General features: G+C 56.4%; 1 protein-coding gene across 1 annotated transcript; it reads left to right on the top strand.

Annotated features, from left to right (window-relative positions):
- The first annotated feature begins 4,644 nt into the window (after positions 1–4,644).
- LOC137160041 (major histocompatibility complex class I-related gene protein-like) lies at positions 4,645–11,610 on the top strand. Its single transcript, XM_067558494.1, has 7 exons — positions 4,645–4,778; positions 5,572–5,832; positions 7,437–7,712; positions 8,536–8,814; positions 9,218–9,334; positions 9,703–9,735; positions 10,188–11,610. Exons 1-7 carry the CDS (start codon positions 4,718–4,720, stop codon positions 10,259–10,261), a joined length of 1,101 nt encoding a protein of 366 aa, XP_067414595.1. The 5' UTR covers positions 4,645–4,717; the 3' UTR covers positions 10,262–11,610.
- The last annotated feature ends 326 nt before the right edge of the window (positions 11,611–11,936 follow it).

Here is an 11,936-nt window from a genome sequence, read left to right as displayed (position 1 = left end):
CTAGAAAACACGCAAAGAGGCTACACTTTTGCAGGCTGTTTCACCGTGTGATTTGGGGTTAACGTGTGTTAAGGTTGATGGACTTCCATGCTAGGTAACAGTTACCAGCGGAGCGGGCGGAAAAAGCACAGGCCTCTTTGTCAGGCATGGTGGCATGGTACAGCCAGAAGCCAGCACCTAGCGCAAGCAGGCCTAACAAATGTAGGCCAAACCTCAGGGCTCCTGTGCCCAATCAGAATGGGACACTTTTCTTCTGAGGTCACTAACGTCACCCAATGGGTTCTGATTACGACCCCTTTATGCAAATAAAGGACCACCTCATTCCCATAGTTATGGGCTCAGAGAGCCCTGGGATCCAAAAACAGATCCAGTCTGCAGGTCTGTGAGACACTGGAGGTCATGGGTCAGCCCCGGGCAATATGGGACCCAGCCTGCAAAAGTCCTGGCCATTTTAAAAATCATTTAAAAAATGCAAAGCCAGCAAGAAGTTGGAACTGAAAAGGGAAAAACACCAGTTCTGCATCCCCCGAGTCATGGCCCAAGGAGGAAATTGCTGTAATGACCAAGCCGGAATCTCCCCCCAGAGCTGAAGGGAGTCAGAGGACAGAGATCTGCCAGGCAGCGGACTCAGCAGCTGGGCAGGGTCTCTGCACTTAGCACCGGTGTCGCAGGCTCCGGGTGTCTGATCCGGGTGAAGAGCTGGAGGCAGAATCTTCTCTGATCTTTGCTGCAGGGAGAGAAGACAATGGTTCAGAGGCGAATTTAGCTGTGGGGGATCCCAGCTAGGGAAGAGAATTCTGCTCTGGGCAACCCCACACCGCACCCCACGTGCACCACAAGCTAAGTCCTCTCCGCAGAGTGACCTGCCCCCGGCTCGGAATGGACATGGGGATCAAACCCCAAACGCAGCGTGTCACCCCAGCTTGGCGGAGGAGGACTCATACCTGCCCCTGACAGACACCGAAGGGCTCTGGCTTTTCTTCACGCTCCGGCAGCTCCCGGACAGCCGGTCCAGCCAGTAACATGCCATTGGAGTCATGTGGGGAACTCATGCAGCCCAGCACGGCTCCCTGGTCGAGGGGAATAGGTACCTGTAACCAGTCAGTGCTGGGGTCCCTTCTCCCCTCATAGGGACCCCCCCGCATCCACAATGCACTGGGGTGTCAGGGGCCGTGCCCAGGATTTACTCACTGGCTGCTGAAGCGTAGCTGGATTTGGGGGGGCCTGAAACACAAGCAGAGAACGAGGATCAGTGCAGGGGAGCAGGGTGACCCCTCCCCCACTGTGACCCCAACCCCACCTTCCCCAGACACTGGGCTCCCCATGACCCCCATTGCATCTCGCCCAGACCAGCCCCACCCAGTGCCCCCCAGCAGGGTACATGGCACCTGGCCAACGACAGAGCACAGTCTGCCCCCAGGAGGGCCGGGCTATGATGATCAGCCCTACCCCATGGCCATGGGCCTCCCTTGGGGGCAGTGGCAGGAGCCATTCCCCCTGGGGCAGGCTGGGCTGCCCCACTCCCCAGACCCCCCCACATCCTGACTCCACGGGGACCGGCTCCTACCTGCTGATTTCCTTCTCCACAGGATGACACTGGCCCCTACGGCTCCAGCCAGAACCAGCACGGCCAGGACGATGGCGGCCAGAACCCCAGGGGACAGGGGGCCCTTCTTCCCAGGGGCTGTGGATGGAGAAGGGCACAGGTCAGCAAGGGGAGCACCCGCTGGGGCCTTCCTCCTGGGGCAGCCACAGGCCTTTGACTTGAACGTCTCCGCAAGGGCTGCTGGGGAGATCTGGCCTCTGAGGGAGGAGAAGGCAGACCTGGAAGGGGGATGGGGATGGGTCATGGAGGGCGGGCGCTCTGCCAGACATGCAGCAATGCAGCAACTGGGCCCTTCCCTTCTAACATCATCAGTCTGTGGAACTCACTGCCACAGGATATCACTGTGGCCAGGAACTTAATGAGATTCACAGAGCGATCATCGGCCAATTCTATGGGTCACACGAATACCCAGACTAGCAGAGTTCACACTGACGATAGGCAAGGATATTGACCCTGTGTCCTTCCCCTGGACCCTGCCAGTCACCCCCCCTCTTACCCCAGGCAAGCGTGGGCTCTGACAGGCTCCACCCGGCAGGCTCCACCCGGCAGGCGTAGCGGTGCCTGTCCTCCCGCTGTGGGGAGATCTCCAGGGACGACTGCGTGTAGTAGGTGCCATCGGCGTTGGGCAGGATCCCACTGGAGTGCTTCTCCGCCAGGATGTCTTCTCCATCCCGCACCCAGGAGACATGGATGGAACGTGGGTGAAAGCCACTGATGCGGCAGGAGAGGGTGACAGAACCGTCAGGGGTGTCTCTGCAGGAAACCGAGACCACGGGGGGCACTAGGGAGGAGACACAGCGTGTGAGCCACACACCAGGGACTGGGACCATGTAACAGACAGGAGATACAGGCCCATGAGTACTGACATCGAGTACTGACGTGTGGGTGAGACCTGTCTGCACCCGTTTACACTGATTCGTAAATGGAGCTACTTAATCCGGGGTAAATCCCCTCTGCAGACTCACTTAAACTGCTCACATCGGTGTGGCTGAAGTGGGTAGTTACCACCGCAAGCAGGGCCCAGGTCTCCTTCGCTGTGCTCTGTCCTGTGCTATAACACAGCTACATCCAGGCAGGTTGTCACTGGGCCATCCAAACAGGTGTGTGTGATTTAGGGGCTAAGGGCCAGATTTCCAAATGTCCCTTGGTGACTAACCCCAGTGATTTCACGGGGCGTCAGGTGCCTCCATTCGACACGCCAGCAGCCCCATCTGCATCATTGGGCACTTACACCCGTTTGTCATACTGCCCTGAGTCCTTGTCACCCTGAAAACGCTGGAGCCAGCCCACTTCAAAGGACAAAATCTGATCAGGCTTGCAACAATGTGGGTGATTAAGGATCACACCAAATGCAGATGCAGCAGGACAGAGCAAACCCCATAGACTGCCATGGGGTCTTTTCCCTATAAAATGGGACAGAAAGATGAAGGCTGAAGGTTCAGGTCTACATCACCAACCAGCCAGGAGTACCGGTGCCATCGGCAGAGCCTGGCTCCTCACCCTGGTGCTGCAGTCACCTGGCCAGTGACTACCACCAGCACCACGAGGCTGGTAACTAGAACATCTGTGAGACCCCCTGTGTATGTTTGTCTGTCTGTGTGTGTGAGTGTGAATGAAAGCACCAATTGAGACATTTGTCAATGAAGTATATTTTAGTAACAAGAATCTCTGTAATTGTAGTATTGATACAATGTTGATCCTGTTTTCCTGGTATTTACATTATTGATACTATTCCACTAAGTAAAGCTAATATTGATGATGTTAACGTGTTGATACTTTTTTACTGATACTATTGACCAAATTTCTGTGTTCACAATAAACGTGGCTTGTTGCCTTATCCACTGAAAAAGATCCTGTGATATTTGTTATTTGAATAACAGCACCAGACCCTGTAACTGCTGTATCCTGAGTTTCAGATCAGAAGGAACCACCAGCTCACCCGGTCCGACCTCCTGGGTGTCACAAACCACTAACGCCACCCCGCACCCACACACCAACCCAGCACCCGAAATGAGACCGAAGGACCACAGCCCCCGGGAGACTGGACTGTTAATGTCACAGACTGAGAACAGGACAGCCCGAGGGGCACCAGAGCCCAAGGCCCTCGCAATGGCAGGGAAATGATAAGTGAGATACACCCAAATAATCCTAGCAAGTGACCCTCAACCCACACCTCAAGGGCATGTGAGAAGCCCCAAGGTCGCTGCCAGTCTGATCTCGGGTGAAATCCCTTCCCTACCCCACACACAGTGATCAGCTAGACCCTGTGCATGTGAGCAAGAACCAGCCAGCCAAGCATGTCAGCGAGAGAATGCTGGGTGCCCCCTCACGGCCCCAGCCCTCCCCACCCGAGATCTCATCTCCAGCCATGTGCATCCCTGATGCTTCAGAGGATGGAGATAAAACAGAAACAAACTCCAGAACACTTTTTTTGGGGGGTGGGGGAGGAGGGTGTATTTCTTCCTGACCCCTGCTGGTGGCTGGCTGAAGCCCTGAAGCATGAGCATTGGGGACATAAGCATAAACAGGAAGTGAGCTGTTGAGTTGTGTGTCCCACCATTGCTCCCTTATACAATCCCACTGGTAAATTTGTCCAGCGCTCCCAGAAAAGGAATTAAGTTGTCTGCCTCACACAGCTCCTATGAGGAGCTGCTCCAAAGCCTCATCTCTCTGATGGTTAGAAACCTTCTTCTCATTTCCAACCAGGATTGGTTCCTGCCCACTTTATCATCATTTCTTCCTGTCCCCACATCGTCCTTCAGTGCCAGCCACTCGTCTCCCTCTGTGCTATCTACGCCCCTGTTGTATTTATAGGGAGCAATTCTAGCCCCTCTCTGCCTGCGCTTTGCCCCTGGTTGTTTGCATCCATCCTCCGGACACGGGCCCAGCTGGGCCCCAGGCTGGGGAAGCCCCATGGCCCTGCAGTCATGGGGTGGGTGCGTTAACTTCACAAAGCCAGTTCTGCCCAGATACAGATGACAAACGTTCTCTGCCTGCATCCAGATTGGAGGGCCAGGGGTCCTGCCACACGTTGGAAAGTGATAGCGGAAGTGGCAGTGCCTGGGGTGGTGGCGGGTCTGTTCCTTTGCTGAGCCCCCGGGCACAGGAGCCATGGCCTGGGGTCTTCTCCTGGGGCTCTGCTGGGGAATCCTGGCAGCAGCTGCGGCTGACAGTGAGTACAGGGTGGGGAAGGGAGTCGCAGGGTGACGCCCTGTCTGGGGGTGTCACCATAATGAATGGGATGTCTCCCTCTCAGAGACCTGCTCCAGCTGGGCATGTGGATGGTGGGGTGATACCCCACACGGCAGCCGTGCAGGAGCTCAGATTAGAGTGTGAGCTGTGGTGGGAGAGGTGGGAGAGGACTCAGCTCAGGTGGAAACAAAAGAAAGCAACTTCTATTTCCAGGAGGGCATCCTGCCCTCTCCCCGTGTCTGTGTGTCTGTGTGTGTATCTTCCTCGCCATTGCCTTACGTTAACAGCCAGCCTTGCACTTACACTCAGAGTAATTTATTACTAACGCAGACACATCCACCTCCTGTCACAGATTGGGTTTTCCTAACATCTGTGTACCTGAGTGAGCCAAAACAGGGGTGAAAATCAGTAAACACCTGTAACGGCTTCTGTAAAACCCAGGAATGTTTCTGTAAAATCATTAAAAAACTGACCACGAAGGGTCTTGGGCAGTCACCTCCCCCCCCGTAATCCCACACGTACACGGGTGCAGACATCACATACACATGCCCCACACCCACCGCAGACATGCACACGGGGCACAAACGTCCCTGGGCTCCAAGCAATGTGAGTCCCTGACAGATCCCAGCTCATCCCTCTCCCAGGATGGGGTTGAGGGCAGGCAGCGTGGCTGGGGGTGGGAAGTCTCTGCTGGTCCCCACTAGGTGCCCCTCTAGTCCCCTGAGCAAGGGAGGAAGCTGCAGGTTAACTCAGCCTCTCTCCTGCTGTGTTAGGGCGCCACAGCCTGGCCTCGCTAGTCACAGCAGTCATCAACGAGGAGGGGACCCACCACTTCATCATGATCGCCCAGCTGGATGACGTGAAGATCGCGTACTACAGCAGCGAGACGCGGGAGGTCAGACCCACCCAGCAGTGGGTGGCTCAGGCCGTGGGTGTTGAGTATCTCCAGGAAAAGACCCAGCAATTCTGGAAGCATGAGGAGGGCTCTAAAGTCGAGACCAGGCGCTGGATGCAGCTGCACAACCAGACGGGTGGTGAGTGTCTGAGCGTTATTGTTATTGATGGACACGAGGGAGCTGCCTGCTCAGAGTCAATCCCATCAGGGATCGGGGCCTCGCTGAGCGAGGTGCTGCCCATGCCAGAGCTGACTGGAAATGGAGTTTTCTTCCCTTAGAACAGCGGTTCCCAAACGGTGGTACGCAGGCCACTTCCCAGTGGTACGCATCCACCTGCTGCTGGGGGCTGGCTGCGGAGCCTCCACTGGTGCTTGGCCATGCAGGGGCAGAGCGCAGCGGCCCCCAGAGCCGGGGGTCGACCTGGCCCTTCTGCCCTCCTGCCTCCCAAACACACGCACAGCAGCTGGCCAGGAGCCGCTCGAACGCCGGCTCTGCCCCCCAAAAAATTGGTGGTGGTGCTACAGGTGGTGGCGTTGTATGTTGGTGGTAGAATGTGGGAACTGCTGCCTTAGAAAATGTGGTATTCCTGGAAGTGTTTTCATTCCTGATGGGAAAGGAAAGTCAGCAATGTGAAGTGTCCACGGAAGGAAAATTTTCAGAAATTCCATCTCAGGGGAATCCCTGGCAGGAAGCCGGGCACTTCTGGGATTTTCCTGTTCTTTTTCCCCAATAGAAAACCAACGTTTTCTGGCAAAACTGAAACTTTCTCACACAAAACTAGAAACAGCCTTTACCAAGGCAAACAGAACGTTAGGAGCCATTAGGAAAGGGACAGAAAATAAGACAGAAAATATCACATTGCCACTGTATAAATCCATGGTACGCCAACGCCTTGAATCCTGTGTGCAGATCCGGTCACCCCATCTCGAAAAGAGTAGAGTGGAGTCGGAAAAGGTTCAGAGAAGGGCAGCAAAGATGATCACGGTATGGAATGGACAGACTAAAAAGATTAGGGCTGTTGAGCTCAGAAAAGAGACGATGGGGGGCTATGGCAGAGGTCTATAAAACCGCGAATGGTGCGGAGAAAGAACGGAGCTCTTTACCCTTTACCCGCTTTACCCTAATGAGATTAATCAGCAGTAGGTCTAACACAAACAAGGGGAAGTCCTTTTTCACCCAACGCACAGTCAGCCTGTGGAACTCATTGCCAGGGGATGTTGTGAAAGCCAAAAGTATGAGAGGGTTTAAAAAAGAACTGGAGAAGTTCCTGGAGGATAGGCCCATCAGTGGCTGTTAACTAGAACGGTCAGGGATGCAACGCCATGCCTGGGGTGACACTAAACTTCCACCTGCCAGAACCCAGGAGGGGAAGACAGGGGTGGGTCACTCCAAATTTGCCCTGTTCTCTACACTGCCCTGAATCTCTGGTGTTGGCCACTGTCAGACCTTGGTCTCTCCAGTATGGCAACTCCTCTGTTCGCTGGTGGAGAGACTCCAGGAGCTCAGGAACTGTCCAGCAGGATTCCAGCTCCTCAGACCTTCTCGTGGTTCTGCTCTGAGCCCTCCTGCTTATCAGCATCCTCCTGGGGTTGTTAGCTAGCTCAGATTGGGGCCTGCCACACGGTCAGAGATGGTAAAGTGTCGGTGTCACCGTCCGGCTGAGCGCCCCTCTGAACCCACCCACCCCACAGACACGTTTCTCTGATCTCAGTGCACGGTCTGAGCTCTGTCCTTCCCTGCAGGGATTCACACCGAGCAGGTTCACGTCAGCTGTGCCCTGAGTGGCCAGGCCCCCGTGGACCCGAGGTTTCAGTTCGCCTACAACGGGAGGGACTTCATCAGCTTTGACAACCAGACGGGGACGTGGGTTGCGGCCGTGCAGCTGGCCTTCGCCCCTAAGCAGCGCTGGGAGACGGGCAAGACTTGGACCAAGTTTGTCCAGCAGTACCTGCAGCACGAGTGCCTGGGGACCCTGCAGAGCCTGGTGCAGCAGGGGAGGGCGGTGCTGGAGCAGCAGGGTGAGTGAACAGCGGGGAGCTGTCATGGGGAGTGGGTGATGGGGCAGAGTATCACCAGTGGGACTTGCCCAGGTCCAGAAGAGGCAGTGTGGCCTAGTGGATAGTGCAGTGGACTGGGACTCAGGATGCCTGGGTTCTAGTCCTTAGCTTGCTGTTGGCCTGCTGGGTGACCCTAGGCCAATCATTCTCCCTGTTGGTGCCTCAGTTTCCCCCTCTGTACAATTGGGAGACTAACTCCAACCTCCTTTGTAAAGTGTTTTGAGATCAACTGAGGACGACAGCTACAGGTTGTTACTAGCGCAGACGGATTATTAGCTGGTTCTGCCTGCCCGGCATCTCCGTTCTGCAGGCCTGTCCTGTTGGCTTCCAGCTCCCTCGGCCTTCTCTATTTCAGTTGAAAGGTTCCAGCTCTGTGCTGAGAATTGATTTTGTGGGGCACGTTTGAACCAGCAAAGGCCCGGCTGTTTGTGAGTGTGAGGGAGGCAGGAGGGGCCGGGGCAGGCGATGCACGTCAATATGCAAAGAAAATTTTGTTTTGAGCTTCTTTTGCCCAGCGCTGGCACCTTCGCTGGCGCAGCAAAGATCTGGGCCCAGGCTCGCATTGGTAACTACCCACGTCAGCCACACCGATCTGAGCGGGTTAAGTGAGTCTGCAGAGGGGATTGACACCAGATTAGCTAGCTCCATTTACAAATCAGTGTAAAGGGTGCAGACAGGTCTCACCCACATGTGAGTACTTGACATGCTGCTGGGCCTGTGTCTCCTGTGTGTTACATTGTCCCAGTCCCTGGCGTGTGGCTCACATGCTGTGTCTCTCCCCTAGTGCCCCCCGTGGTCTTGGTTTCCCGCAGAGACACCCCCAGCGGCTCTGTCACCCTCTCCTGCCGTGTCAGTGGCTTTCACCCACGTCCCATCCACGTCTCCTGGGTGCGGGATGGAGAAGACATCCTGGTGGAGACAGACTCCAGTGGGATCCTGCCCAACGCCGATGGCACCTACTACACGCAGTCGTCCCTGGAGATCTCCCCGCAGCAGGAGGACAGGCACCGCTACGCCTGCCGGGTGGAGCACAGCAGCCTGTCAGAGCCCACGCTCGCCTGGGGTAAGGGTGGGGTGACTGGCAGGGTCCAGGGGCAAGGACACAGGGACAACATCCCTGCCCAGCGTCAGTGTGAACTGTGCTAGTCTGGGTATTCGTGTGACACACAGAAATGGCCAAACCCTCGGTGAATCTCATTAAATTCCTGGCCGTGGTGATATCCTGTGGCAGTGAGTTCCACAGACTGATGTTAGAAGGGAAGGGCCCAGTTGCTGCATTGCTGCATGCAAAGCGCCCACCCTCCATGACCCATCCCCCTCCCAGCTCAGCCTTTCCCCTTCTCGGGGGTCCAGATCTCCCCAGCAACCCTTGGGGAGACCTCCAAGGCAAAGGCCTGTGGCTGCTCTAGGAGGAAGGCCCCAGCGGGTGCTCCCCTTGGTGACCTGTGCCCTTCTCCATCCCACAGCCCCTGGGAAGAAGGGCCCCCTGTCCCCTGGGGTCCTGGCCGCCATCGTCCTGGCCGTGCTGGTTCTGGCTGGAGCCGTAGGGGCCAGCGTCATCCTGTGGAGAAGAAAATCAGCAGGTAGGAGCTGGTCCCCGTGGAGCCAGGATGTGGGGGGTCTGGGGAGTGGGGCAGCCCAGCCAGCCCAAGGGGGAATGGCTCCTGCCACTGCCCCCGAGGAGAAGTGGGACAGAACCATGGGGCAGGGCCAATGGGCCCCATGTGGAGGTGCCGTGACCCCCGGATCACTGTGGCCCAGCCCTGCTGGGGGCAGAGTGGCTCTGTCATTGTCTGGGTGCCATGCATCCTGCTGGGGGGCACTGGGTCGGGCTGGTCTGGGCGAGATGCAGTCGGGGTCGTGGGGAGCCCTGTGTCTGGGGAAGGATCACAGTGGGGGAGGGGTCACCCTGCTCCCCTGCACTGATCCTCATTCTCTGCTTGTGTTTCAGGCCCCTCCAAACCCATCTACGCTCCAGCAGCCAGTGAGTAAATCCTGGGCACAGCCCCTGACATCCCAGTGCACTATAGGTGTGTGGAGGGTCCCCATGAGGGGAGAAGGGACCCCAGCACTGACTGGTTGCAGGCACCAATTCCCCTCCCCCAGGGAGTCGTGCTGGGCTGCATGAGTTCCCCACGTCACTCCAACGGCACGTTACTGGCTGGACCAGCTGTCCGGGAGCTGCCGGAGTGTGAGGAAAAGCCAGAGCCCTTCGGTGTCTGTCGGGGCAGGCTGGGGTGACACGCTGTGCTTGGGGTTCGAGCCCTGTATCCGTTCCCAGCCTGGGGCAGGTCACTCTGCAGAGAGGGCTTAGCTTGTGGTGCATGTGGGGTGCAGTGTTTGGTTACTCCCAGAGCAGAATTCCCATCCCCCTCTCCTCGCTGGGATCCTGCACAGCTAAAGCTGCTGCTGAACCATTGTCTTCTCTCCCTGCAGCAAAGATCGGAGAAGATTCCACCTCCTGCTCTTCATCCGGATCAGACACCCGGAGCCTGGGACACCGGTGCTAAGTGCAGAGACCCTGCCCAGCTGCTGCGCCCGCTGCCTGGCAGATCTCTGTCCTCTGACTCCCTTCAGCTCTGGGGGGAGATTCCGGCTTGGTCATTACAGCAATTTCCTCCTTGGGCCATGACTCGGGGGACGCAGAACTGGTGTTTTTCCCTTTTCAGTTCCAACTTCTTGCTGGCTTTGCATTTTTTAAATGATTTAAAAAATGGCCAGGACTTTTGCAGGCTGGGTCCCATGTTGTCTGGGGCTGACCCACGACCTCCAGTGTCTCACAGACCTGCAGACTGGATCTGGTTTTGGATCCCAGGGCTCTCTGAGCCCAAAACTATGGGAATGAGGTGGTCCTTTATTTGCATAAAGGGGTCCTAATCAGACCCCATTGGGTGATGCCAGTGACCTCAGAAGGAGAGTGCCCGGTTCTGGTTGGACACAGGAACCCTGAGGTTTGGCCTCCATATGTTAGGCCTGCTTCCCTAGGTGCTGGTCTCTGGCTGTACCATGCCACCATGCCTGACAGAGGCTGTGCTTTTTCTACCCTCCCCGCTGGCCACCGAGGGGTTAGATCCAGCCACATGAGGCACAGAAGATCTGACATCTACAAACGAGTAACCATTGGCTGCCTGGAGTCCATCAACCTTAACACACGTTAACCCCAAATCACCCGGTGAAACAGCCTGCAAAAGCGTAGCCTCTTTGGGTGTTTTCTAGTTTCATTAGTAGGCGGACGTGTCTGTCTTCACTGGCCATTTGTGTGTGTGTGTGAGGGAGAGAGAGAGACCCACAGATCCATATAGCACAGCACCTATAGACTAGCTGCTCAGACACCTAGAACAGCCCTAGGTCAAGCAGCCTCGCTGTGTAAGAGGTCACACCTGCGTGTATTTCAGGGGTTAGGATCTGTCCGTTTTACCCTGAGAAATCCTGTTGTTTTCACCTATGGACGTTCAGCGTAGCAGCTGTACTGGAACACGACACTGTACGAAGTGGGGAAGACATTGCCTGTTACCTCCTCCGCCACAGTCTGGGCAGCTACCTTACCGGAACCGACAGCTCAGCTCCCAACGCCCACGTCAGCCAGGGACCCCTTCACCCTCCCTCCGCCAGCTCCGGCTCAAACCGACATGCCTGGCTTGGCCCTGAGCCTGAGGATGCCCTGCTACTGCAGTTCTGCTAGCCACACGGCACCGCCGCCCTCCCAGGGCGTTGCTGAGCCCTTCGAAGGGGCAGTTACTGTATCTGAGATGGTTTAATGAACCTGACTCAGCCCAGTCACTGGATGGTTGAAGGTTCTTTCATTTGTACGTATTTTGTTTGATGCTTTTGCTCGGTTTTCGAGCTAATGAAATATATACCATGGGAACAGGGCTGTTCGGCTGTTTGTTCCCCAGACGTCAGGGCTGCGGAGGACACTCTGAGCTCCTCCGGGCACTGGCCCATAAAGTTGCCCTGCGTCCTCCAGTAACGGGCACCAGAACCAGGAGCTGCTGGCTTTCGAGGGAACGTCGACCTGTGCAGCGATCGCGTGTTTCCATCAGCAACGAGGGATCCAGAGCAGTGTAGGGCCTGGGTGATGGATCCCAGCCAATCAAGACAAAGGCTGACCGGTCCCCGCTTAGTAAATCTGTACTCCTCACACCTCCAGCCCCCTCAGTGAGTGACTGGCTCCTACGCTGTGGT

Source organism: Emydura macquarii, unplaced genomic scaffold (genome assembly GCF_026122565.2).
Source record: "Emydura macquarii macquarii isolate MOO-44397 ecotype Brisbane River unplaced genomic scaffold, CSIRO-AGI_Emac_v2 contig_2112, whole genome shotgun sequence".
Lineage (NCBI taxonomy): Eukaryota > Metazoa > Chordata > Testudines > Chelidae > Emydura > Emydura macquarii.
Note: the sequence above shows the minus strand (reverse complement) of the source record. Positions and strands in the feature narration are given on the sequence as shown.